The sequence below is a fragment of the Neoarius graeffei genome, chromosome 1 (assembly GCF_027579695.1).
Source record: "Neoarius graeffei isolate fNeoGra1 chromosome 1, fNeoGra1.pri, whole genome shotgun sequence".
NCBI classification, from domain to species: Eukaryota; Metazoa; Chordata; class Actinopteri; order Siluriformes; family Ariidae; genus Neoarius; species Neoarius graeffei.
In genome coordinates this window covers 68904649-68930732 of record NC_083569.1, presented here as the reverse complement: position 1 = coordinate 68930732, position 26084 = coordinate 68904649, and the positions used below count along the sequence as shown (strand labels likewise).

At 41.4% G+C, this 26084-nt stretch overlaps 1 protein-coding gene across 6 annotated transcripts in view; it reads left to right on the top strand.

Annotated features, from left to right (window-relative positions):
• Positions 1–2243: 2243 nt before the first annotated feature.
• arap2 (ArfGAP with RhoGAP domain, ankyrin repeat and PH domain 2) overlaps positions 2244–26084 on the top strand; it is a 184318-nt gene continuing 160477 nt past the window's right edge. Inside the window, exons 1-8 of one of the 6 annotated variants that reach the window (XM_060917099.1) lie at positions 2244–2363; positions 2452–2683; positions 12485–12596; positions 14529–15407; positions 17532–17602; positions 18825–18910; positions 19317–19381; positions 20765–21109. In XM_060917099.1, coding sequence (XP_060773082.1) covers positions 14605–15407; positions 17532–17602; positions 18825–18910; positions 19317–19381; positions 20765–21109 — 1370 coding nt within the window. In that variant the 5' untranslated portion in view covers positions 2244–2363; positions 2452–2683; positions 12485–12596; positions 14529–14604. The remainder of the gene's footprint in view (positions 2364–2451; positions 2684–12484; positions 12597–14528; positions 15408–17531; positions 17603–18824; positions 18911–19316; positions 19382–20764; positions 21110–26084) is intronic. The other 5 variants (XM_060917332.1, XM_060917247.1, XM_060917184.1 and 2 more) reach the window with 5 other exon arrangements.

The following is a 26084-nucleotide window of genomic DNA, read 5'->3' as shown; positions in this document are numbered from 1 at the left end:
GAACATTGAGGTAAAATGCATATAGTACATCCTAAACAACAACAACAACAACAATAATAATACACTCTAAAAATACTGGGACAAAAATAACTCAACTTTAACCCAACCACTGGGCTAATATTGCACGAACTCAACACTAGGTTATCTTGAGGCGAGGCGCATAAGGCTTCAGAAATTCTCGTAATTCGTAATTCTCCTTCTTCCGGGTTTACGGTGTTTACAGATCCCAGCGTGCTCGCGGGGCGTGTGTGGGCATGTGAGGACACTCCTCCTCACCAATCAGTGCACAGGGGAGTGTCTGCTCATGCCCCTAGCCCCACTCGGCTCGGTTTGGCTCGCTTCAGCCCCACTCCAAAACCGTGCGAGTTTTGGGTGCTGAGTAAGGCTGAAGCGAGCTGAGTCGTGCTGCTCTGAGGTAGTCGAAACGCGAGCCGTGTCGGGCTGAAGTGAGCTGAAAAAGGGTAGTGGAAAAGGGCCATTTGAGGCTTCTCATTCAAAAACTGTAAATCCTATAGAGTAGGTAGACACATTGTGTGAATCAGGACAAGTGTGGCTACTACTTTTGAGAAAATTATGTTTGTGGAGTGAAAATTGGGGCTGAAAACACAGTTTAAATGAGAAAGTTTGAGCTATTTTTCCAAGCTCTTTACACTCTAACTTAATGAGCTCCACTGGTGTGTAACGCAATAGACACCCATTATAAAGGCTGACTTTCTCAGGCTTTATAAGGGGGAGGAGGGGTGGAGACGTGGGGGGTGGGCGTGTTTCTTTTCAAAATATGGCTTGCGGGAACCGTTATTCCAAAATCTCATACCCCACCTTTAATTCGCTTATGCCTTGGGCCGGCCTTGCTAATATGAAGTCTCGCGCATAATAGCCGCTCGGTGAAACCTGTCTCCAAACAACGAAGTATTTCCTTCGTAACTACGCCGATAACACTTTGTGTTTTTGTCAAACATTGGAGCTTTGTATTCATTCTGAAGGTTTATTGTTATTGAATAAAAAGTAACTGGGATATATCATTGTTAATTATCATTCAAATTTTAGGTAAATTATTTTAATTTGCGGGCAGCACGGTGGTGTAGTGGTTAGCGCTGTCGCCTCACAGCAAGAAGGTCCGGGTTCGAGCCCCGTGGCCGGCGAGGGCCTTTCTGTGCGGAGTTTGCATGTTCTCCCCGTGTCCGCGTGGGTTTCCTCCGGGTGCTCCGGTTTCCCCCACAGTCCAAAGACATGCAGGTTAGGTTAACTGGTGGCTCTAAATTGACCGTAGGTGTGAATGTGAGTGTGAATGGTTGTCTGTGTCTATGTGTCAGCCCTGTGATGACCTGGCGACTTGTCCAGGGTGTACCCCGCCTTTCGCCCGTAGTCAGCTGGGATAGGCTCCAGCTCGCCTGCGACCCTGTAGAAGGATAAAGCGGCTAGAGATAATGAGATGAGATGAGATGAGATTTTAGGTAAATTATTTTAATTTGCGGGCGGCACGGTGGTGTAGTGGTTAGCGCTGTCGCCTCACAGCAAGAAGGTCCGGGTTCGAGCCCCGTGGCCGGCGAGGGCCTTTCTGTGTGGAGTTTGCATGTTCTCCCCGTGTCCGCGTGGGTTTCCTCCGGGTGCTCTGGTTTCCCCCACAGTCCAAAGACATGCAGGTTAGGTTAACTGGTGGCTCTAAATTGAGCGTAGGTGTGAATGTGAGTGTGAATGGTTGTCTGTGTCTATGTGTCAGCCCTGTGATGACCTGGCGACTTGTCCAGGGTGTACCCCGCCTTTCGCCCGTAGTCAGCTGGGATAGGCTCCAGCTCGCCTGCGACCCTGTAGAACAGGATAAAGCGGCTACAGATAATGAGATGAGATGAGATGTTAAAACAATAGCAAGATGGGTAATAAAACAATAAAAAATACAGGTCAGTAATATATGTAAAAGGAAAAGAAACAAATAAAAATCAATAAGTACATGGTAAAAGGCATTGTATCATGATACAAAATAAAATCAGAGAAAGAAGCAAATAAAATAAATGGGATAAAAAGGGAAATACGTATTTATAAGGGAAATACGGATTTTGGAGGTGGGTTATACAGGTTTGATTGACCAAAGGTTGACATGTATGTGACTAGGAGACCAAATCTGGCCCCAGTAACTATGTTAAAAATGCTCTGAGCCCCAGGTGGAGGTAAAGTCATGTTTGTGGGCGGTTTAGAAGGCGGACCGGATGAAAGCTGGAGCTTCCACATTACTCCACTCCACTGAGCTCACACACACACGCTTTTGGTGGCTAAACTGAAAACGAAATTGAAAAGAGACGGTTATAGATCTATATAAGAAAAGCAAACAAAACCCTGAAGTCAGTCTGAAACGGCTTCCATCCGAGGTGAGTAATGATTTTCTAAGCAGTTGGTAGGGAAGTAGAAGTTTCTGGGTCTGACAGTGCAGTGAAAACACTTTCCCTTTAAGCGCAGACGCTCCTTCAGCTCAACTGCTTATGTGCTTTCATTAAGAAGCTTCATGCTGTGTTATGGGAGCTGAGCAGGAGAAAGGCTTTCACACTGTTGCACTGAATAACCACTGACCACTCAGTGAGTTACTGGTGAGTTTGAAGTGAAATGTCTGGAAAGGCAGATGATCTGCTGAATAGTTGGACTTTGCTCCAGGGCCGGTGTCTCTGAGTGGCTGGAAAGAACAAGATGCCAGGTATGTATGAGTCACAGCACCTCCTTCTTCTCCTGCTTTCCTCTGTTCTTACAGTCTCGCTCATATTCACATGAATCCATACCTGCAGCTAAGGAAAGGAAATGCTTTCTGTACAAGTTTTGTTGTTGTTTATCTCAGCCAGCTTTGTTGGAGAAGGTTATGTTTTAGCCTCTGTTTTTGTTTGTTTGTCTGTTCCAAACGTAACTCAAACAGTGAACAGATTTTAAGGAAAAGTAGGCCATGGGCCGAGGAACAATTGATTAGATTTTGATGCAATGCTGGATGTGTACAGTATATGGATCAAGTTATGGATTGTTTGCTTGTTTGTTCCAAACATAACTCAAAAAATAGTGAACGGATTTTGATGAAATTTGGTGTACAGCTTGAGTATCCTACGTTCGAGGGATTTTGATATTGTCAAGTCAAGTTTATTTGTATAGCGCTTTTAACAATAAACGTTGTCGCAAAGCAGCTTTACAGAATTTGAACGACTTAAAACATGAGAATTTTATCCCTAATCTATCCCCGATGAGCAAGCCTGTGGCGACGGTGGCAAGGAAAAACTCCCTCAGACGACATGAGGAAGAAACCTCTAGAGGAACCAGACTCAAAAGGGAACCCATCCTCATTTGGGCAACAACAGACAGCCTGACTATAACATTAACAGTTTTAACATGAGGTCAGTTTCGTTGATGTTATAAACTCTTCATTGATGGAAACTTGGTGCAAAACTGATTCATGACAACTGCAGTCCTAAAGTTAGCAAGACAACTGTAGTCCTCAGCCATAAAAGCATTACTGTAAGAGTCCAGAGCGTCCTCCAGGTATAACCCTCAACTGTCCTCATGGGGCCGTCCTTCACAGGAGCGATGCAATAAAACTCCGACCAGACACAGGGCACCAGGATGGATCAAGCAGGTCCGAGGGGCAGAAGAGGCCAGCATCTCAATCCCAGGATCAACATGTAACTCAGAGGGACAGATTGGGGGGGGGGGAAGAGAGAGAGAAAGAAAACACATGTTGTTAGGTATGCCCTAAAAATGACAAGTATTAAATCTGTGTGGTAGGCTCGATATTGATGTTGATAAAATGTGGCTTGGCAGAGATATGCGCTCTACAGAGTACCCTTCTATTTTATTTATTTTTTTACACCTCCTCTAACAAGGTTGATGTTTTAACCTCTTGTTTTTGTTTGTCTGTTCCAAATGTAACTCAAATAGTGAACAGATTTTGAGGAAAAGTAGGCCATGGGCCGAGGAACAATTGATTAGATTTTGATGCAGTGCTGGATATGTACAGTATATGGAGCGAGTGTTTTTGTTTGCTTGTTTGTTCCAAACATAACTCAAAAAATAGTGAACGGATTTTGATGAAATTTGGTGTACAGCTTGAGTATCCTACGTTCAAGGGATTTTGATATTGATGTTGATAAAATGTGGCTTGGCAGAGATATGCGCTCTACAGAGTACCCTTCTATTTTATTATTATTTTTTTTACACCTCCTCTAACAAGGTTGACGATGTTTTAGCCTCTTGTTTTTGTTTGTCTGTCTGTTCCAAACGTAACTCAAACAGTGAACAGATTTTAAGGAAAAGTAGGCCATGGGCCGAGGAACAATTGATTAGATTTTGATGCAATGCTGGATATGTACAGTATATGGATCGAGTGTTTTTGTTTGCTTGTTTGTTCCAAACATAACTCAAAAAATAGTGAACGGATTTTGATGAAATTTGGTGTACAGCTTGAGTATCCTGCGTTCGAGGGATTTTGATATTGATGTTGATAAAATGTGGCTTGGCAGAGATATGCGCTCTACAGAGTACCCTTCTATTTTTTTTATTATTATTATTTTTTACACCTCCACCAACCATTTTGGAGGAGGTTATTTTTTGGCCTTGGTTTGTTTTTGTTTGTTTGTATGTTCCCGACGTAGCTTAAAGTAGTGAACGGATTTTGAGGAAATGTTGAGGAGAAGTGGGTCATGGGCTGAGGAACAATTGATTTAGATTTTGATGCAATTCTGGATATGTACTGTATATGGATCAGGGTTTTTTTTTTTTGTTGTTGTTGTTTGTTTGTTCCAAACATAACTCAAATAGTGAACGGATTTTGATGCAATTTGGTGTATAGCTTGAGTATTATCCTATGTTTGAGTGATTTTTCATATTGAAGTTGATAATGTAACTTGGCAGAGAGATGTGCGCTACAGAATACCCTTCTATTTTATTTTTTTAACATCTCCACCAAGTTTGTTAGAGGAGGTTATGTTTTGGCCTCTGTTTGTCTGTTCCCAACGTAACTCAAAAAGTAGTGAACGGATTTTGATGAAATTTGGTATATAGCTTGGGTATTATCCTACGTTTGAGTGATTTGATATTGACGTTGATAAAATGTGGTGTGGCAGAGATATGCACGCTACAGAATACCCTTCTATTTTATTTATTTATTTTTTTTACACCTCCACCAACCTTGTTGGAGGAGGTTATGTTTTAGCCTCTGTTTGTTTTTGTTTGTCTGTTCCCGATGTAACTCAAATAGTAGTGAACAGATTTTGAGGAAAAGTAGGCCATGGGCTGAGGAATAATTGATTAGATTTTGATGCAATTCTGGATATGTATATGGATCGTTTTATTTATTTATTTATTTATTTATTTATTTATTATTTTTTTTTTTTGTTTGTTTGTTTGTTTGTTCCAAACATAACTCAAAAAACAGTGAACGGATTTTGATGAAATTTGGTGTACAGCTTGAGTATCCTACGTTTGAGGGATTTTGATATTGATGTTGATAAAATGTGGCTTGGCAGAGATATGCGCTCTACAGAGTACCCTTCTATTTTGTTTTACACCTCCACCAACTTGGTTGGAGGAGGTTATGTTTTGGCCTCTGTTTGTTTTTGTTTGTCTGTTCCTAACGTAACCCAACTAGCAAATGGATTTTGATGAAATTTCGAGGAAAGGTGGCCCGAGGCCAAGTAAGAATTGATTCAGATTTGATGCAAATCTGAATATGTGGCTTGGCATAGCTATACACTCTCGAGTGTTGTTGAAATAAAGACTCAGAAAAAAGGGTAATAAACGGTGCAATTTCCTTGTCACTGGGGTGATATTCTTATCTTGTACCTTAAATATGAGTCTTTCACCTAGATGTGTGGATGGTAGTCTGTTTTAAGCTGGACCATCAAGTCAAGCTAAAGTGTAGTATACTACATGCACATGATGGCTTTCTACCTACTAGAGAACATTTCTTCTGAGAGTGCATGTATCCATAGCAACATACAACTGCGGGCATTACATTCTCTTGGTTTCGTCACGTCTTGGAAAGAAACGGCATCATGGCTTTTAAAATCCTCCAACTGATTTATAATCCAGGGATCAAATATCATATAGACATTGATTTCGAGTCATGATAAATAACAAATCTAAATTAATCTATGAACTAGACAGGGTAAGTACACTTTTTTTTTAATGCTAAAAACTGTTAGTGAGTAACATGTTCAAAGTGGCATTCATAATTCACAACGGTAATTAGAGACTTGGTGTAGTGAAGTGAAGCCTTGTGATTGTGCAAGAATATTGTGAACCTAAAACCAGTTCTGCTAGATGCAAAATGAAGAAAAATGTAGTTCAGTGCTCTATGCAAGCTAATAAGAGTTATTTTTTGTGCTGCATCTTACTTTAGAAGTGCATATAATGCTGAGGCACAGTATTTTGCCAGGACGTTCCATGCTGTAAACGGAGTGTGTGTGTAACTTCAGGGCGTGTTAAAGCATGCTTATGATGTGAGTAGAAAGAAAACAATTCAGAGGCCATTTTCAGTCAAGGAGTTTCAGTGTTCTGTGCTGGTCAGCTTTTGCCTTTCATTATTCTGAATAAAGTTCTGAAAGGGAGGCGTGTATACACGGAGATGATTTTTACACTGCCTCCATATTGAGATTTTTTTTTTTCAAATTAATTGGATATTTGCAATCATGAATACAGTGGTGCTTGAAAGTTTGTGAACCCTTTAGAATTTTCTATATTTCTGCATAAATAGGACCTAAAACAACATCAGATTTTCACACAAGTCCTAAAAGTAGATAAAGAGAACCCAGTTAAACAAATGAGACAAAAATATTACACTTGGTCATTTATTTATTGAGGACAATGATCCAATATTACATATCTGTGAGTGGCAAAAGTATGTGAACCTTTGCTTTCAGTATCTGGTGTGACCCCCTTGTGCAACAATAACTGCAACTAAACGTTTCCGGTAACTGTTGATCAGTCCTGCACACCGGCTTGGAGGAATTTTAGCCCATTCCTCCGTACAGAACAGCTTCAACTCTGGGATGTTGGTGGGTTTCCTCACATGAACTGCTCGCTTCAGGTTCTTCCACAACATTTTGATTGGATTAAGGTCAGGACTTTGACTTGGCCATTCCGAAACATTAATTTTATTCTTCTTTAACCATTCTTTGGTAGAACAACTTGTGTGCTTTGGGTCGTCATACATGTCAACCTATATAGAATGTCTGTATTTTATACGGATTTGATTCAATAAACGTAGTATACGGGCATACAAATAGTTATACGGATTCTTTAAAAAAACTTCAATATTTATTTAGAGCTATAATCAATTCCCACGATGATAAGCGCACATAACATTTACAAACGTACTGTACACCACAGAAAGCACAAACAGCCAGTAAAGAGTCTTATGAAATTGCGCGTTATCTTGTGGTAGCTAGACTTCGTTCCACTTCTGATCATGCGCACACCGCATTGCGAGAATCCCGCCAACCGGGAAGTAACATTTTGTTTGAAAAGCGTATTTCCACCTGAGCGACTTTCAATAGCGACTGAAAAGATTCTGAATGGGCACTCCGGCAAGATCAACAGACACTTGCTGTGACATGCAGCCTAGTGAGGTATTGGTGCAGAGTGCTAAAAAAAAGCTGTCATGGAGTACAATTCAGAACATTAGAGTGACACTTTGTGTTTTTGTCAGACATTGGAGCTTTGTATTCATTCTGAAGGTTTGTTATTAATATTGAATAAAAAGTAACTTGGATATATCATTGTTAATTATCATTCAAATTTTAGGTAAATTATTTTAATTTGCATCTTATAAGGATTTTATAAGGGAAATACGGATTTTGGAGGTGGGTTATACAGGTTTGATTGACCAAAGGTTGACATGTATGGGTCGTTGTTTTGCTGCATGACCCACCTTCTCTTGAGATTCAGTTCATGGACAGATGTCCTGACATTTTCCTTTAGAATTGGCTGGTATAATTCAGAATTCATTGTTCCATCAACAATGGCAATCCGTCCTGGCCCAGATGCAGCAAAACAGGCCCAAACCATGATACTACCACCACCATGTTTCACAGATGGGATAAGGTTCTTATGCTGGAATGCAGTGTTTTCCTTTCTCCAAAACATTTTTCCAATAGTCTTCTGGCTTGTCCACGTGATCTGTAGCAAACTGCAGACGAGCAGCAATGTTCTTTTTAGAGAGCAGTGGCTTTTTCTCCTTGCAACCCCGCCATGCACACCATTGCTGTTCAGTGTTCTCCTGATGGTGGACTCATTAACATTAGCCAATGTGAGAGAGGCCTTCAGTTGCTTAGAAGTTACCCTGGGGTCCTGGAGTGATCTTTGTTGGTCGACCACTCCTGGGGAGGGTAACAATGGTCTTGAATTTCCTCCATTTGCACACAATCTGTCTGACTGTGGATTGGTGGGAGTCCAAACTCTCTTTAGAGATGGTTTTGTAACCTTTTCCAGCCTGATGAGCATCAACAGCACTTTTTCTGAGGTCCTCAGAAATCTCCTTTGTTCGTGCCATGATGCACTTCCACAAACATGTGTTGTGAAGATCAGACTTTGATAGATCCCTGTTCTTTAAATAAAACAGGGTGCCCACTCACACCTGATTGTCATCCCATTGATTGAAAACACCTGACTCTAATTTCACCTTCAAATTAACTGATAATCCTAGAGGTTCACATACTTTTGCCACTCACAGATATGTAATATTGGATCATTTTCCTCAATAAATAAATGACCAAGTATAATATTTTTTGTCTCATTTGTTTAACTGGGTTCTCTTTATCTACTTTTCGGACTAGTGTGGAAATCTGATGTTGATTTAGGTCATATTTATGCAGAAATATAGAAAATTCTAAAGGGTTCACAAACTATCAAGCACCACTATACAACAAAACTGCCTGTGTTTTAGTCTTGGTCATCTTCAATACAAGTACGCATGTACATTTCACAAATACAAAATGTCTCAAAGCTGAAAGACGTTTATAAAAAAAAAATATTTATTTCTGAAATCCTGGAGTGGTGAACCTTCAAATCCGGTCAGTCTTTTTTCATAATTGACTTCCTACTTGTTTCATAATTGATTGATTTAGAAATGTTCTTAAAATATTTATTTTTCATTTGTTTTCTTCTGGCTAATTTAAAGGCAGATTAGGTTGTCTTAGAGAAACTAGCAAGAGTTAGCGAGAGTTTGAAATTGCCCAGCCCCCCCAAAAAATCCCACTCCCCTTCTTCCAAAGCCACTCATCCAACACACATGAACGCGCACTGCCTGACCACTGCTGGAGCATGAGCCCATGAGAGAGAGAGCATTGGGAGTAGGATTGTAACATGTGGTCATATCCAAATACCTCATGTCTCATTCACGTGAGAAAACAATTAATATTCTCGTAATGAATGGAAACAATGAGCATGGCTATTATTAGTACTTACAGCTGGGGACTAACTTTCACAATATGTCTACCTAGCCTTGTGGAAGATTCCAGTCATGCCCGCGGAGTGTGTGCATGTAGGCAGGTCATCCACACATTTAATTTGGAAAGGCTTTTTACAGCCACAGATGACAGATTTTTTTCTTTTTATTGTCTGGGCATTGAATTTATCCATTGCTGCCAGGTCGTAAAGAGAATTTTAAGAAATCTAACAAAAAAAATGCTTCAAAAAAATGACCTGCCGTCGCTTTAAGTTGGGCAGGACTATATTTGATAGCAGTCAGAACTGGCCATCTGCTTACATCAGCCACCCCTTTACCCCGCTTACAGAAATTACTTCTTTCCTGCTCTATCAACCTTGTGCACTTGAGTATACACAAAACTGTATCTAGTAAGAATTTACAGTATAGTATTTCATATGCACTGTTTTTAAGTACAGTATTTTTTTTAAAGGGTGAAAGGAGTGAGAATTAAGACTGGAACTGCATTTTGTCAAATAACTCCTTACCTACACGAGACTATTGATCGATTCGGTCAACGTTTTGCGCTACTATGATAAAATCTCCGGATATTATGACAAGGTTGATTTGACCTTGCCAGCAAAAGTCACTAAATAGTGACTCAACTGTGACTGCAGTTAAATGAGTGGACATTAAAGCTAATTTTAACCCGCTAGTTAAAATGTGTTCACTACTTATGCAAGTTATACCATGGCTCTACTCTACTCTGCTGATTGTTGTAGCTTTTTAAGCAACTTTAAAAAAGGGGGACAACATAAATATTATGTGGGAATTTGTACAAAATACACCAACACACGGGCGGCACAGTGGTGTAGTGGTTAGCGCTGTCGCCTCACAGCAAGAAGGTCCGGGTTCGAGCCCCGTGGCCGGCGAGGGCCTTTCTGTGCGGAGTTTGCATGTTCTCCCCGTGTCCGCGTGGGTTTCCTCTGGGTGCTCCGGTTTCCCCCACAGTCCAAAGACATGCAGGTTAGGCTAACTGGTGACTCTAAATTGACCGTAGGTGTGAATGTGAGTGTGAATGGTTGTCTATGTGTCAGCCCTGTGATGACCTGGCGACTTGTCCAGGGTGTACCCCGCCTTTCGCCTGTAGTCAGCTGGGATAGGCTCCAGCTTGCCTGCGACCCTGTAGAACAGGATAAAGCGGCTAGAGGAGATGAGACACCAACACACCATGCAGTGACACCAAAGTGTAGTGGAAGCTCAGCTCTAGTCAAGTCAAGTTTATTTGTATAGCACTTTTAACAATAAACATTGTCGCAAAGCAGCTTTACAGAATTTGAACGACTTAAAACACGAGATAATTTTATCCCTAATCTATCCCCAATGAGCAAGCCTGTGGCGATGGTGGCAAGAAAAAACTCCCTCAGACGTCATGAGGAAGAAACCTCGAGAGGAACCAGACTCTAAAGGGAACCCATCCTCATTTGGGCAACTACAGACAACATGACTATAACATTAACAGTTTTAACATGAAGTCAGTTTCGTTGATGTTATAAACTCTTCATTGATGGAAACTTGAGTGCAAAACTGTTCATGACAACTGCAGTCCTAAAGTTAGCAAGTCAACTGTAGTCCTCAGCCATAAAAGCATTACTGTAAAGGCCTCTGCATTCTCTTGCGACAAGGCTTTCGCAGATAGCTTTTCGCAGACAGTTGTAATTTATCGTTGAGCGGGGAGTAATAGGCGTGCGCGATGTTATTCACCGCCACAGTAGGGAAGCGGAAGTGCGTGTACAGCGGATGTAGAGTGGACCAATCGGAGCCCTCTTGTCTGCGACGCTGTCTGCGAGGCTTCTGCGGTGGTCACAATTTTTGGGAGGTGCGCGCAGAGCGTCTGCGAAGGTGGGGGGGCTACACAGACACTGTCTGCGACACTATCTGCGAGGACTGCGTTGTCAGCATAAATTGGCCTTTAGTGTCCAGAGCGTCCTCCAGGTGTGACTTTCAACTGTCCACATGGGGCCGTCCTCCACAGGAGCGATGCGATGAGACTCCAACCAGACGTAGGGCAGCAGGATGGATCAGGCAGGTCCGAGGGGCAGAAGAGGTCAGCAGCTCGATCTCAGGACCGACATGTAACTCAGAGGGACAGATTTTGGGGGGGGGGAGGGAGAAAAAACACGGGTTGTTAGGTGTGCCCAATGTCTCCTCAATAAAAATGTAGAAGTCTACCATTCTTGCGTGCGTTTTTTTTTTTTTAATCCATCCATCTGCAAGGAGATGCAACTGTCCATCAGTATGATGTGACATGCACCCACAGAACAGATCAGGCAGAAAATTAGTATGACAAAGGTTTTTTTTTTTTTTGGAAACCGTAGCTGTGTTGCCAGGGTCTTTAATACAATCGGAGTCTTCATGGCTGTGATAAATGAGCGTCATAAATCATACATTATTATTATTTTTTAAATGTTTCTCTTCTGTATTTAAACAAGCACTCTATGATTTGATATTTAAAAATGTAATTTTAATGTCAAAGCTGACAAAATGAAAGAAATTAAGTTCCGAAATATTACCAGAATGCGTCTCTTCTTCAAATGTATCTCATATACAAGGCAACGTTTTATTATTACTCTCTTTCTTTTCCCAGAGCTCATTTAAATTCTCTGAAAACCGTGTGTAACGTTCAGGTCAAATGTTCCTCTTGATGCTTGAGTGGTCATAATGTTGGATGTGGGTTAAATAGTTGTTGGAAAGGGTTCAGCAAGTGATGCAAACTGAGCAGGATGTTTTTCTTTTTCTCACTTTGAACGAACAGTAATAGTGTGCTCCGTGTTTAGACAGAAGTGTTATACGGGGTGTTGTGTGTGTGTGTGTGTGTGTGTGTGTGTGTGTGTGTGTGTGTGTGCACAGTGGCCCAGCAGAAGCAGAGCTGCAGCATGGAGTGAACATTCAGATGGACTGTTTTCTGTGTGTCGTATGCATGTATTGACTGATCATGTCAATGCTTTTGTGGATTCTGTGTTTGGTTCACTGTTGGTGTGAAAAGCATTAACCTACATTCATTTTTTTCCCCTTCCTTTCTCTCCCCCTTTTCAGCCATGTGAAACTAAATGCCTGACTGTGTTCAACTTGCTTTTGCTGTGATGTGTAAATGACAAGCAATTTCCTTAGTGTTGCTGCAAGATGCTGTTGTCCTTATTCCCGACGTGTATGTATCTTTGCAAACCATAACCAAGTTTCAACATTTTGCAACAGCTGACTTTCCCAGACACCACTTAAGATCAAATTATATAATGGATGTCATTTTCTGAAGTGGTAATCATGTAGGTTTAAATGTATAAAACACGCAAAAGGCTAAAAGAAGAAGTGGTTGGGGGAAATTGCAGAAATCGAGTGAGGTTTAATTTATAGGACTTTTGAAACAAAGTTTTTATTGCTCTTGCATCTCTTTATGCATTTTTTTAAAGCATTTTTGATTGTGTCTTGCTTCCTTGCTGAATTTTACCATTACATGGTCATCAACCATGAATGTCAAACTAAACAAAATACCTTTTTATTTAAATTTTTATTTTTTAAATGCCACAAACAGCAATGAAACAAAAGCAGAAGATGTCTAGTTGTGAGATACAAAGAGCTTCATTTCTGCCAGGCCATGACTAAAGAGTGGGTAACCACAGTGTGGCGTGCAAGTGCATGGCCTAGTTATCGACCAAGTCACTCATTGGCATAATGAGCTTTTGTGATTCGGGGACGAGGAAAATGGCTCAGAGCTGTGGTTTAGGTTTTGTGTGTGTGTGTATATAAAATACACACTTGTGTATACCGTACAAAAGTCCGAGGCACCCTTTTTTAAATACAAACTTTGTCATAGATTTCTATTTTATGACTTCTACATTGAGTCAGTATAAAAACACTTTTTAGAGTTACAAGCGTTCATTTTCCAGCACAAAATTAAATGTGACAGAAAAAAAAGTTTGTATCTGAGCAGCATGTTACATAAACACTTTTTTCAGATTAAAAAAAAGAAAACATAATGAAGGCTACTGGGTTTTGCTACAAAACGAAGAAGCGAGTGCGACAAAGTGTCCAGAAGAACTGTGGCTGGTTCTGTAAGATGCTCAGTAAAACCTGCAGCTCATTTCCTTATCAAACTGCACTCACTGTACCCGAGACTACTACATATATTAAAAAAGAAAAAATATATATACATTTTTTTTAAAGCAATGGGTCGTCTCACCCCAAATACTAACTTTGTTTTATTTATTATGGTGTACTGCCCTTTTTTTTTTTTTTAAAACGTTGAAACATTTTATTTAATTATTTTTAAGCCATTTTTGATCTGCAGCATTTCTTTACATGTGCCGAAGACTTTTGCACAGTACTGTGTGTGATGAATAAAAATGGTGTATACGTATATGAAGGCCCCATCCATGTGTAAGGACCTTTTTCTCGAAACGTTAGTTTTTTAACCCTTTTGTCTTTCAAAAATTCCCATCTACAACAGCATTTTGAAAATGGTGTATGTATCTGTCCACCAGAAAAATGCAAAAAACGCTCATTTTGAGCATGCCAATCAACTAGGTAGTGATGGTATTTGAAACTGTTATATCCTATGCCCCATGAACAATGCTAAGACCATGTGTATTGAGAGGCAGAGAAGGGGAAATGCAGAAAACCTGACTATGGCCAAAAGTTCAGTCGTTTATTTAGTCATCTTTACTATCTGCTTCGTCCTGGTCACGGTTGGCCAAAAATTGTAAAATAAAAAAATGAACAAGAATTCTTGTGTGTGGACTGATGAGGTTGAAGCTGTTACTTAATGTTCCATGAGTGTAGTTTTTCCCACCATATTGGAAGATTCATAAACTAACAAAGTGGTCAGCAGCATAGTATGTTCATAACACATGCAAAAGCTTCCCTTTCAGTGACTTGAAATGCTGTTTTCATATCAGTGGGAGGCCAAATATATAGAAACAAATTACATTTTCAAAAATATCTGTATACGTGTAGACTGGGCCTTCATGGACAAAAACTTGTAATTTGTCAAATATTAAAAAAAAAGAGAGAGAACATTATCATCACCTTCCTTATGAATCTATTTTTCTGTTCAGTAACCAATTTACAATCCTTTTATTTGCAGTGTGTTTGCCTTCTGAATACCACCACCTACTCATGGCACCAACTCTTCAAGTCACTTTGCTAATACGGTCACTGCCATGACCAGTGAAGGTTCAGATGGCTCCCGTTCCTCCTTGCCCCTGGACCCCGGGGAGGAGATCTCTCTTTGGCTTTCCAGGCTTCACTTGCCTCAGTATGCCGCCAGCTTTACTCAGGCAGGCTACCACACCCTGGCAGACTGCAGGGGGCTTACCGAGGAGAAACTCCTGCAAGTGGCTCACTTCCCCACTGGCCATCGGCGGAGGATCCTGCACAGCCTTGAGGTCCTCGTGGCAGAAGGTTGTGATGATGTGGAAGGTTCTGAGATGGCAGAAGAGAAGAAAAAGCCTGTTCTCTTTCCCAGAACTATCTTTCTTAAGGAAGGGAAGAGAGTAACCTCCTCTCAGAATCCACAGACAAACAGCACTGAAGAAAACAACAGATTGTCTGGAACCCAGAATGTGGCTGCAAGAACTTGTAAAGAGAAACTGCTTGAACATGACCCTGCTTTTATCTCCACGGTCTCCCACACACTCCCACGTACCAACCACAAAGTGCCCCTTTCAGGTCCCAAATCTGCCTCTTTGGCCATCAGCAATGAATCACGGTCACCTTCCTCATACTCTCTGCCCTCAGATTGGGAGGATTACTTGAAGAAAGCTACTCCTTCCATTACACAGCCAATGTCGGGTGTAAAAGACGACATTTGCTCAGTAGGATTCCGTGGAGTGATGGTGGATAATGATATATATGAGAGCAGCACATTTACAGCTTCTGGTCCAAGGTCCACACGCTCCTACAAGTTACGACACAGGCCTGTGCCAGAGATCCCAGAACGCACCATCATACCGCTGCATGACTGGTATGTTGTTGCTCAATATACTGCTTCAAGCAGTAAATTGAGTTTTATTTCTTGCATGTCTATCTAAAATGTATAGGATGTTTAAACGTTCCATAATGAATAATGGTGGTAGTAAGCAACTGATGTCTGAGGGTCATGTTTCATTGGTGAATGAGCAGCTTACCCTTTTGCAAGACTGCGCTGGTGGTATGGTCAATTTATGATCTTGATGACGAAAAACCATTCCATGATTCCAGTCATAGTAGAACGGTGGCACAGTGGATGGCATTGCTGCCTCACAGATTCAGGTTCCTGGGTTCGAGCCTGAGCTCGGGTGACTGTGTGAGGTTTTTGTGCATGTTGTCCCTGTGTCTATGTAGGCTTCATCTGGGTTCCTCCCACCGTTCAGAAACATGTATGTAGGTGGATAGGTTATGCTAAATTGCCCAATGAGTGTGTGAATGGCTGGATTTATGATGACCCTGGCTATTATAAAGAAATTGGTGAAGAATGAATGACTGGACGTAATTTGTTGATATTAGTATTATTAGCTTAGTCTGATTTGGAAAAACCCAAAGAACTTATTTTGGAATCGGTAATTATTTGATCCTCTTAATGATATAAGGCCCATTCTGTAATTGCGAGTACATTTCAAGTGTTGACTCTGTTTTGTCCTTGTCAACTCACACTAGCTACCACATCAAGTCAAAGTCCCTCTCACGCCAGAATCTGGTCTTCCCAGGCAGTCTCCCGTCCCAGTACTAACCAACTCTTTAAGGCGTATGGGTGCGGCGCCGATCTCCATTTCGATAGCCCTCAGCCTCTCGCCTATACAGCTAGGGTTACAGTAGGGGGTTAATCCTATGGTAACCATGAGAGTTTGACTTCTCCACTCACATCTGTATTGAAGTGTGCCTTGCCAGATGGTAGTATGTACCATTTTTATGATGGTCTTTGGTATGACCCAACCACGAGTAGAACTCGCAATCTCCCAGTCAAGACGCTAACCCCTAGGCCAACTCGCAGTCTAGCTACCACGTGGCATGTATAAAAACACAATTTTACAAATTTTAATCTTGTTATTGTTTTAAAAAAAAAAAAGAGCAAGAGATTCACTCTAATATCACAATAACAGATTTGATGAACAATTAATCTACAGTTGGTGCATCCTCAACGTTTTGTTCAAATTAATGAGAGAAGAAACATAACATACCTCACTGCCTTTCTGAAGTTTCCTGCCAGAGGAAGTGACATCTTTTATTGTGGATTTTATGTGAGTTTATAACAGTTGACAAGAACATTGGGACGGATTAAAAAAAATACTGAAATTTCACATACTACAGAAAATAGACTTTCTCTGCAATAGATTTTATAACCGTTAATAGAATAAACCCCAAAAACATTGTTAGACTGAGTCACTTCATGTTTATTCAGGTTGAATGTCTGAATCGGTAGTCAAAGACGACCAATAATGCGGGGGGTGGGAGCCATTTAGTTAATGTTTTATGGATAAATTGGGTCTAAAATGTACATCAAGCATCACTATTGGTGAAAGTTTATCAATTTGCATTATTCAAAACTCATCTCATTATCTGTAGCCGCTTTATCCTGTTCTGCAGGGTCGCAGGCAAGCTGGAGCCTATCCCAGCTGACTACGGGCGAAAGGCGGGGTACACCCTGGACAAGTCGCCAGGTCATCACAGGGCTGACACATAGACACAGACAACCATTCACACTCACATTCACACCTACGCTCAATTTAGAGTCACCAGTTAATCTAACCTGCATGTCTTTGGACTGTGGGGGAAACCGGAGCACCCGGAGGAAACCCACGCGGACACAGGGAGAACATGCAAACTCCGCACAGAAAGGCCCTCGCCGGCCACGGGGCTCGAACCCGGACCTTCTTGCTGTGAGGCGACAGCGCTAACCACTACACCACCGTGCCGCCCATTATTCAAAACTGATTTCAGTAAAGATTTCTTTCGTGGAAAATAGCAAAAGATTTCTCTCCGAGACGTGACATGTCCCCTGAATTCTAGAATGATCCATAAACTAATAAAAACTTTTGAAATTGCTTACAGTTGTGCGTGCGTGTGTGTGTGCATACGAAGACCAAAACTTATGATTTTACTGATTTTATAGGAGCATGTCTGCGAAATCGAGCTTGGAGCAGCCCAGCGGCACACATGATCCCAGCGGCAACAGACAGAGTGGTACGCTCAACTTGAGTTCTGCTTCATTTGCTTTTTATTTAAGCGCTGTTTCTTTTCATGATCATGAGCAGTGCCATTTTTAATCCCATGGAATGCAGCAATGGTATGGGGTCTGTCATGGGAGGAAGAGACGACCAGTGCTGTTGCAGTCTCGATGGAAACGGCTTGTCAGCTTCTTGTATATGGAGAGGCCTAGTTTTCCGAACTCTCAAGACTCCGTAAAGTTGCAGATGGCTTTGAAATCCCTCGTTCTGCGGATGTGTGCATTAATGTATTATGAGAGTCGCCTTCCGTTTCCTGGAGAGAATCTTCCAAAAATTGTTTGTGCATGACAGCTAGTATAAAGGCTGGGGAATTGGGAATATTGAAATGAAGCCGTGTGTAAGAGGGCTGTGGTATTTCAGGATATTCTGTATTTATGATGTATATCTCCAGTCCTGTGTTTCCATCTAAGCTCTGGAGGTTAAGAGAAAGTGAAATAAAGAGAGGTGTGTAGCGTAAGACAAAGATGATTTATTTGGAGGGAGGCTGGGGAGATGCGGCTCACTTCGTTTATGGAACTACAACACTGACGACGTGGTATTTATAGAAAACTTCACTTACTTTTATCTAGTTATGTAGCAGCTCTTCGGTGGTGTTTAAATACCTTTTTAAAATTACTTTAATAAGGCAGGCTATTTCTAAGCTATTAGTATTCTGTTAATGGATATTGCAGTGGTGCAGAGAACGCGTGGAGGGAGAAGTGTGAGCGTGAGAGAGAGTTGTGTTGTGTGCAGTCAGAAGGTCAGCTGCAGATAATGATAAATGATGACACCGATCTGAAATGACTCCTGTGCCATTGGGCTAAGTGATCTGATACAGTGTCTGTCATAGATAACATACTGCACTGTGGATCAGACCCCCTCTGGTCTCGCCTTATCTATTGGTGTGGGCTTGTCTATGAGGTGTGTGAGTGTGTGTCCTTCTGAAGGGAGCGTTCTGGACTTTCTGCTGCCCTTTACTATCGCCATCCAGATAGCGCATTCATTTGTCACCTTGACAACCAGTCGGCCAAACTATAGCCTCTGGACAAATGACTGTTTTAAAGGACAGTGTAAGCTCTTGCGTTGCTCGTCTCGTTTCATCTCAGTCTTTTTCTTGTCTCTTGTCGTCTTTTGGATGTTAATTTTAATACGTCATGCAAGTAACGACGGCTAGATTTGAGTGCATTTCTGTATCTTAGACCCTCTTCATGGGACGCTGACCTCTGAGGACATCAGTCCCTACGGTGAGGTTTACCTCTACAACACCATTGCAGAAACCAAACAAGTAAGTAAAATCCTGATTGAACCTTGTATTGGAGAAAAATACAAATTTGTAGCGAAGTATTGATTTTTCGCTGACAAAAGGAAGCATATTTTGATCCCTATTAATATGCTGTTGTATCGAGTATAGGCACGTTCCCTACTGGACAGTTTCTAAAACACTTTCCTCACTTTTGATTTGATTTTCAGGTGTTCACTGATGTCTGTTGTAGTGTGTGTGTTTTGAATTTTTGTCACTTGTACCTACTTCCTTATACTGATTCTGTCCGAGTTTCAGTAACTTTTTTTTTTTTTTGCCCCCCCACACTGATTGTAAATGCCACTGAAACCATTTTTGTTTCTACATGTACAGTAAGCATCCATAAATTATAAACATGACTATGAGCTGTAATGCCTTTTTTTTTTTTAAGGTTGGTGATGCAAAGGAAATGTTAAATCAAGAAACAAAAGAAGAACTGGAACAGAAAAAAATGAGGTAGTGTATGACGGCCTGTCGGCCTGTTTTAACTTGCAGGTTAACCACGTGTGTGTAGCCACTTGCTTCTTTCGTTTTTAGACACTACCGTTCAAAAGTTTGGGGTCACTTTGAAATTTCCTTATTTTTGAAAGAAAAGCACTGTTCTTTTCAATGAAGCTCACTTTAAATTAATCAGAAATCCACTCTATACATTGCTAATGTGGTAAATGACTATTCTAGCTGCAAATGTCTAGTCTGGCTAATGCGACAAAGCTCTACGAGCTATTGGTCTGGCCAAGATATTAAGCCCAACCGTTTCCCAGAGCCCGTGGTTGACCCGCCTCCCTGAAATGCCTCAGTTTGCTACTGGTCGAAGCCAGAAAAGGCTGTGATGAAGCTTAAACCAATCACATCACTCTTTCCTCTGACGTATGCGACGCGACGGGGCTAACTGGTAGATTAAACTCTTACCGAAGCCGGTCGGGAGCAAGGCGAAAACGTCCTTCCTTTCAATAAATACCTCCAGGGCTGCTCTTTGCTCCGTTTTCAATGAGAACTTCCCGTTGAATGCTTTCAATACAGCATCTATGCGTAATAGATGCGGAAGCGTGAATGAAGCGCTTCCGGCATAGATTCTGTAAACAATCTATGGCTTCCGGTCGCAGTTCTACTACGTCAGTGCCTTGAACACGCCTCGACCCAGGGCCATTGGAGATGCTCAAAGTTGATTGGTTCCCGATTTTTCGGGAGCTTGGAAGAGCTGTAGATAGCCTGCCTGGCCAGACTAAGCTCGCAACAGGCCCTCGTGTTGCGTCACGCTTAGGATGGGCGGGCCCAGGCTAGCAAATATCTGGTTTTTGGTGCAATATCTCCATAGGTGTATAGAGGCCCATTTCCAGCAACTCTCACTCCAGTGTTCTAATGGTACAATGTGTTTGCTCATTGCCTCAGAAGGCTAATGGAGGATTAGAAAACCCTTGTACAATCATGTTAGCACAGCTGAAAACAGTTGAGCTCTTTAGAGAAGCTATAAAACTGACCTTCCTTTGAGCAGATTGAGTTTCTGGAGCATCACATTTGTGGGGTCGATTAAATGCTCAAAATGGCCAGAAAAATGTCTTGACTATATTTTCTATTCATTTTACAACTTATGGTGAGAAATAAAAGTGTGACTTTTCATGGAAAACACAAAATTGTCTGGGTGACCCCAAACTTTTGAACGGTAGTGTACTTTGAGAGAGACACTGACGATAGATAGGATGATTGTTTGCTATTTGCTGCTTGTCTGTTTAAAAACTCCTAAGATGGCCAACTGAAAATAAAAAAAAAATCAGTCATGTATCTGTCATGAAATGCATGCATGAATACATACTCGCACTTCCTTTTCCCTTCTGCATACAGGAAGCAGCGGGCCGAGCAGCTAGAAGAGGTGACGGAGAGTACAAATAGGCGCCTCAGTGGTGATTACGCTTTGCTTCAGCCATGCATTCCCAGTCAGGAGCCAGCCAGCGAATGTTCTTTAAGCACTGTGAAGTCCCTCCTACAGCCTGCACTGCCGTTGCCTGGAGCCAAGTCACAGGTGGATTCAGGTGGTGTTTGTAGTGAGCCGCTGGATGCTGTCTCTCTACTGGTGCAACACAGTCTTCCTCTCCCCAGTGAATCTTCTATTTCACCTTACGCCTGCTTCTATGGAAGTCCTAAACATTTGGTGAAAATGGGCTGGCTGGACAAGCTCTCTCCTCAAGGGTGAGGAATTAGGGCCAGTCTGAAATGAGTATACAGAGGACTTTGTGTTATTCTACCATTACTCAGTGCTGTTTAATTCTCAGGTCTGATTGGTCAGAACATGTTGATTCATTTTCAATACCAGCATGTCTCAGTTAGGATTTATACAACCCCGATTCCAAAAAAAGTTGGGACAAAGTACAAATTGTAAATAAAAATGGAATGCAATGATGTGGAAGTTTCAAAATTCCATATTTTATTCAGAATAGAACATAGATGACATATCAAATGTTTAAACTGAGAAAATGTATCATTTAAAGAGAAAAATTAGGTGATTTAAAATTTCACGACAACAACACAGCTCAAAAAAGTTGGGACAAGGCCATGTTTACCACTGTGAGACATCCCCTTTTCTCTTTACAACAGTCTGTAAACGTCTGGGGACTGAGGAGACAAGTTGCTCAAGTTTAGGGATAGGAATGTTAACCCATTCTTGTCTAATGTAGGATTCTAGTTGCTCAACTGTCTTAGGTCTTTTTTGTCGTATCTTCCGTTTTATGATGCACCAAATGTTTTCTATGGGTGAAAGATCTGGACTGCAGGCTGTCCAGTTCAGTACCCGGACCCTTCTTCTACGCAGCCATGATGCTGTAATTGATGCAGTATGTAGTTTGGCATTGTCATGTTGGAAAATGCAAGGTCTTCCCTGAAAGAGACGTCGTCTGGATGGGAGCATATGTTGCTCTAGAACCTGGATATACCTTTCAGCATTGATGGTGTGTTTCCAGATGTGTAAGCTGCCCATGCCACACGCACTAATGCAACCCCATACCATCAGAGATGCAGGCTTCTGAACTGAGCGCTGATAACAACTTGGGTTGTCCTTCTCCTCTTTAGTCTGAATGACACGGCGTCCCTGATTTCCATAAAGAACTTCAAATTTTGATTCGTCTGACCACAGAACAGTTTTCCACTTTGCCACAGTCCATTTTAAATGAGCCCTGGCCCAGAGAAGACGTCTGCGCTTCTGGATCATGTTTAGATACGGCTTCTTCTTTGAACTATAGAGTTTTAGCTGGCAACGGCGGATGGCACGGTGAATTGTGTTCACAGATAATGTTCTCTGGAAATATTCCTGAGCCCATTTTGTGATTTCCAATACAGAAGCATGCCTGTACGTGATGCAGTGCTGTCTAAGGGCCCGAAGATCACGGGCACCCAGTATGGTTTTCTGGCCTTGACCCTTGCACACAGAGATTCTTCCAGATTCTCTGAATCTTTTGATGATATTATGCACTGTAGATGATATGTTCAAACTCTTTGCAATTTTACACTGTCAAACTCCTTTCTGATATTGCTCCACTATTTGTCGGCGCAGAATTAGGGGGATTGGTGATCCTCTTCCCATCTTTACTTCTGAGAGCTGTTGCCACTCCAAGATGCTCTTTTTATACCCAGTCATGTTAATGACCTATTGCCAATTGACCTAATGAGTTGCAATTTGGTCCTCCAGCTGTTCCTTTTTTGTACCTTTAACTTTTCCAGCCTCTTATTGCCCCTGTCCCAACTTTTTTGAGATGTGTTGCTGTCATGAAATTTCAAATGAGCCAATATTTGGCATGAAATTTCAAAATGTCTCACTTTCGACATTTGATATGTTGTCTATGTTCTATTGTGAATACAATATCAGTTTTTGAGATTTGTAAATTATTGCATTCCGTTTTTATTTACAATTTGTACTTTGTCCCAACTTTTTTGGAATCGGGGTTGTATTAACATGCTGAATTTCTGTATTTCAACTTTTCTGAATTTTGACTCTTATGGCAAATACGGCATGCGAAGGGGATAAAAACGTGTTAAGTTGATATGGTGACGTTTTGTGCGAGGAGCTGGGTTTTATTTAGTGTTTTTAAAAGAAGTCTCCATGTCAGCAGTGTGTAAGTGTCTGAAAGTGGCACAAGCAAATCTGGGTTTTGCAGCTTCTTGGTGTGGGTTGTTTTTTTTTTTTTTTTTTGTCCTAGTAGCTTAAAGAGGGAAGAAAAAGACAAGCTGGTGAGAGGAGGACTGTTTATAGCTGCTATAACCTAAATGATGACAGGAACTAATTTGTTTTATGAATGCTCCATAAAGTTAGATGCAAGTAAATGGATAAAAAGTATGACATGTTCTTTAACAATATTTATAAAAAAAAAAAAAAGCTTCTGTAGAAAGAGAATCCACTTCCGCATGGTAATGGAATGTCCCATTGTGTGAGGAATGTTTGCTACTAACAGAACGTACTGTATGTGAGGTGAAAAATGAAGCAGTTTGGCAAGCAGTCATGCTTTTATTTATCGTTATGTACAATGAGTCCAAGACTTGTAACATGCATTCGAACTAGTAAAAGATCTAAATTAAAAAAACAAGCATCAAACTACTATAATAAAGATCAAATTTACATTATTATTCTTTCCACATTCACTGGATATGAGCAATCGCATGCTCTGATTGGCTACTCTACTACTAGGGTATCAGCTCATATACCATGAGTAGAGAAAAACAAAATGGCAGAGCGTGTTCCTGAACCAACTGATGGCGAAATAAGAACTCTACTCGAAAACAAAACCACCAAAAATATGGAATAAAAGCGTTTGATGGTAAGAATATATTCCCCCCCCCTTTTTTTTTTTTTTTAAATTCAAGAATTATTATCCTCCGCCCAAATGAAGTTTGGTGGGTTCCATCCATCCGTCTGGTTATGTTTTTGTTTCCAGGCCATACCTTTAAAACTATTGAAGCTATCTTCATGAAACTTTGTATACATATCAAGCAACATGTGAACTGGTGCCTTATGCTATTCTGGATTTTTGAAAGAAAGTATTTTTCAAATTTTTACATAAAAAATAGGTTTTGACTTAGTTTCTAAGAGCAATGTTTGTTTCCGGAGCGCGTATCCCAAACTATTCATGATACGGATTTGAAACTTGGTATACATGTTAACAAGGTGATGTAGATGTGCCTTTTCATACTAATACATTTGAAAAATTAATTTTTTCATGTTTCCACGGAAACAGTTTCAGACTTGGTCTCTCAGGTTGGTAGGTTTTGTTTCCGGAGCAGAACTTGAAAACTGAGTGGTACGGTCTTGAAAGTTGATATATGTGTTGAATAAGTAATGTACAGTGAGAGTAAAAAGTATTTGATCCCTTGCTGATTTTGTTGGTTTGCCCACTAATAAAGACATGATCATTCTATACTTTTAATGGTAGATGTATTCTAACATGGAGAGACAGAATATCAAAACGAAAATCCAGAAAATAACTTTAAAGAATATATTTTAATTGATTTGTATTTCATTGAGGGAAATAAGTATTTGATCCCTCTAGCCAAAAGCACTTAATACTTGGTGGCAAAGCCTTTGTTTGCAAGCACAGCAGACAGACGTTTGTTGCAGTTAACCACAAGGTTAGCACACACATCAGGGGGAATTTTGGCCCACTCTTCTTTGCAGATCCTCTCTAAATCATTAAGGTTGGTGGGCTGTCGCTTGGCAACTCGGACCTTCAGCTCCCTCCATAGATTTTCGATTGGATTGAGGTCCGGAGACTGGCTGGGCCACTCCATGACCTTAATGTGGTTCTTCTTGAGCCACTCCTTTGTTGCCTTTGCTGTATGCTTCGGGTCATTGTCATGGTGGAAGACCCAACCACGGCCCATTTTCAACTTCCTGGCAGAGGGGAGGAGGTTGTCCCTCAGGACTGCACGGTACATGGCTCCATCCATCTTCCCACTGATGCGGTGAAGTAGCCCTGTGCCCTTGGCAGAGAAACACCCCCAAAACATAATGCTTCCACCTCCATGCTTGACGGTGGGCACAGTGTTCCTGGGGTCATAGGCAGCATTTTTCTTCCTCCACACATGACGAGTAGAGTTTAGGCCAAATAGTTCAATTTTGGTCTCGTCTGACCACAGAATCCTTCTCCCAATCACTTTGTACATCTTTGAGGTGATCATTGGCATACTTTAGGCGGGCCTCCACATGTGCCTTCTTAAGCAGGGGTACCTTTCGGGCACTGCAGGATTTTAATCCATTGCGGCGCAAAGTGTTGCCAATTGTTTTCCTGGTGACTGTGGTCCCAGCTGCCTTGAGGTCATTCACTAACTCCCGCTGTGTGGTTGCAGGCCGATTTCTCACAGTTCTCATGATCGTTGCCACCCCATGAGGTGAAATCTTCTGTGGAGCACCAGACCGAGGTCTATTGATGGTGATGTTATACTTCTTAAATTTTCTCACAATTGCACCAATGGTTGTTACTTTAATACCCAGTATCTTGCTAATGTTTTTGTAGCCCATTCCAGATTTGTGCAGGTCAACAATCCTGTCTCTGAGGTCCTGAGAGAGTTCTTTGGTCTTACCCATGTTGGACAGTTTGGAATCTGTCTGATTGTCTGATTCTGTGAACAGGTGTCTTTCATACAGGTGATTAGTTAGAACAGGTGTCTTCAATTCAGGTAACAAGTTGATTGGGAGTGTCTAACTGGTCTGTGAAAGCCAGAACTCCTAATGCATACTAGGGGATCAAATACTTATTTCCCTCATCTCATCTCATCTCATCTCATTATCTCTAGCCGCTTTATCCTTCTACAGGGTTGCAGGCAAGCTGGAGCCTATCCCAGCTGACTACGGGTGAAAGGCGGGGTACACCCTGGACAAGTCGCCAGGTCATCACAGGGCTGACACATAGACACAGACAACCATTCACACTCACATTCACACCTACGGTCAATTTAGAGTCACCAGTTAACCTAACCTGCATGTCTTTGGACTGTGGGGGAAACCGGAGCACCCAGAGGAAACCCACACGGACACGGGGAGAACATGCAAACTCCACACAGAAAGGCCCTTGCCGGCCCCGGGGCTCGAACCCAGGACCTTCTTGCTGTGAGGCGACAGCGCTAACCACTACACCACCGTGCCGCCTTATTTCCCTCAATGAAATACAAATCAATTAATATA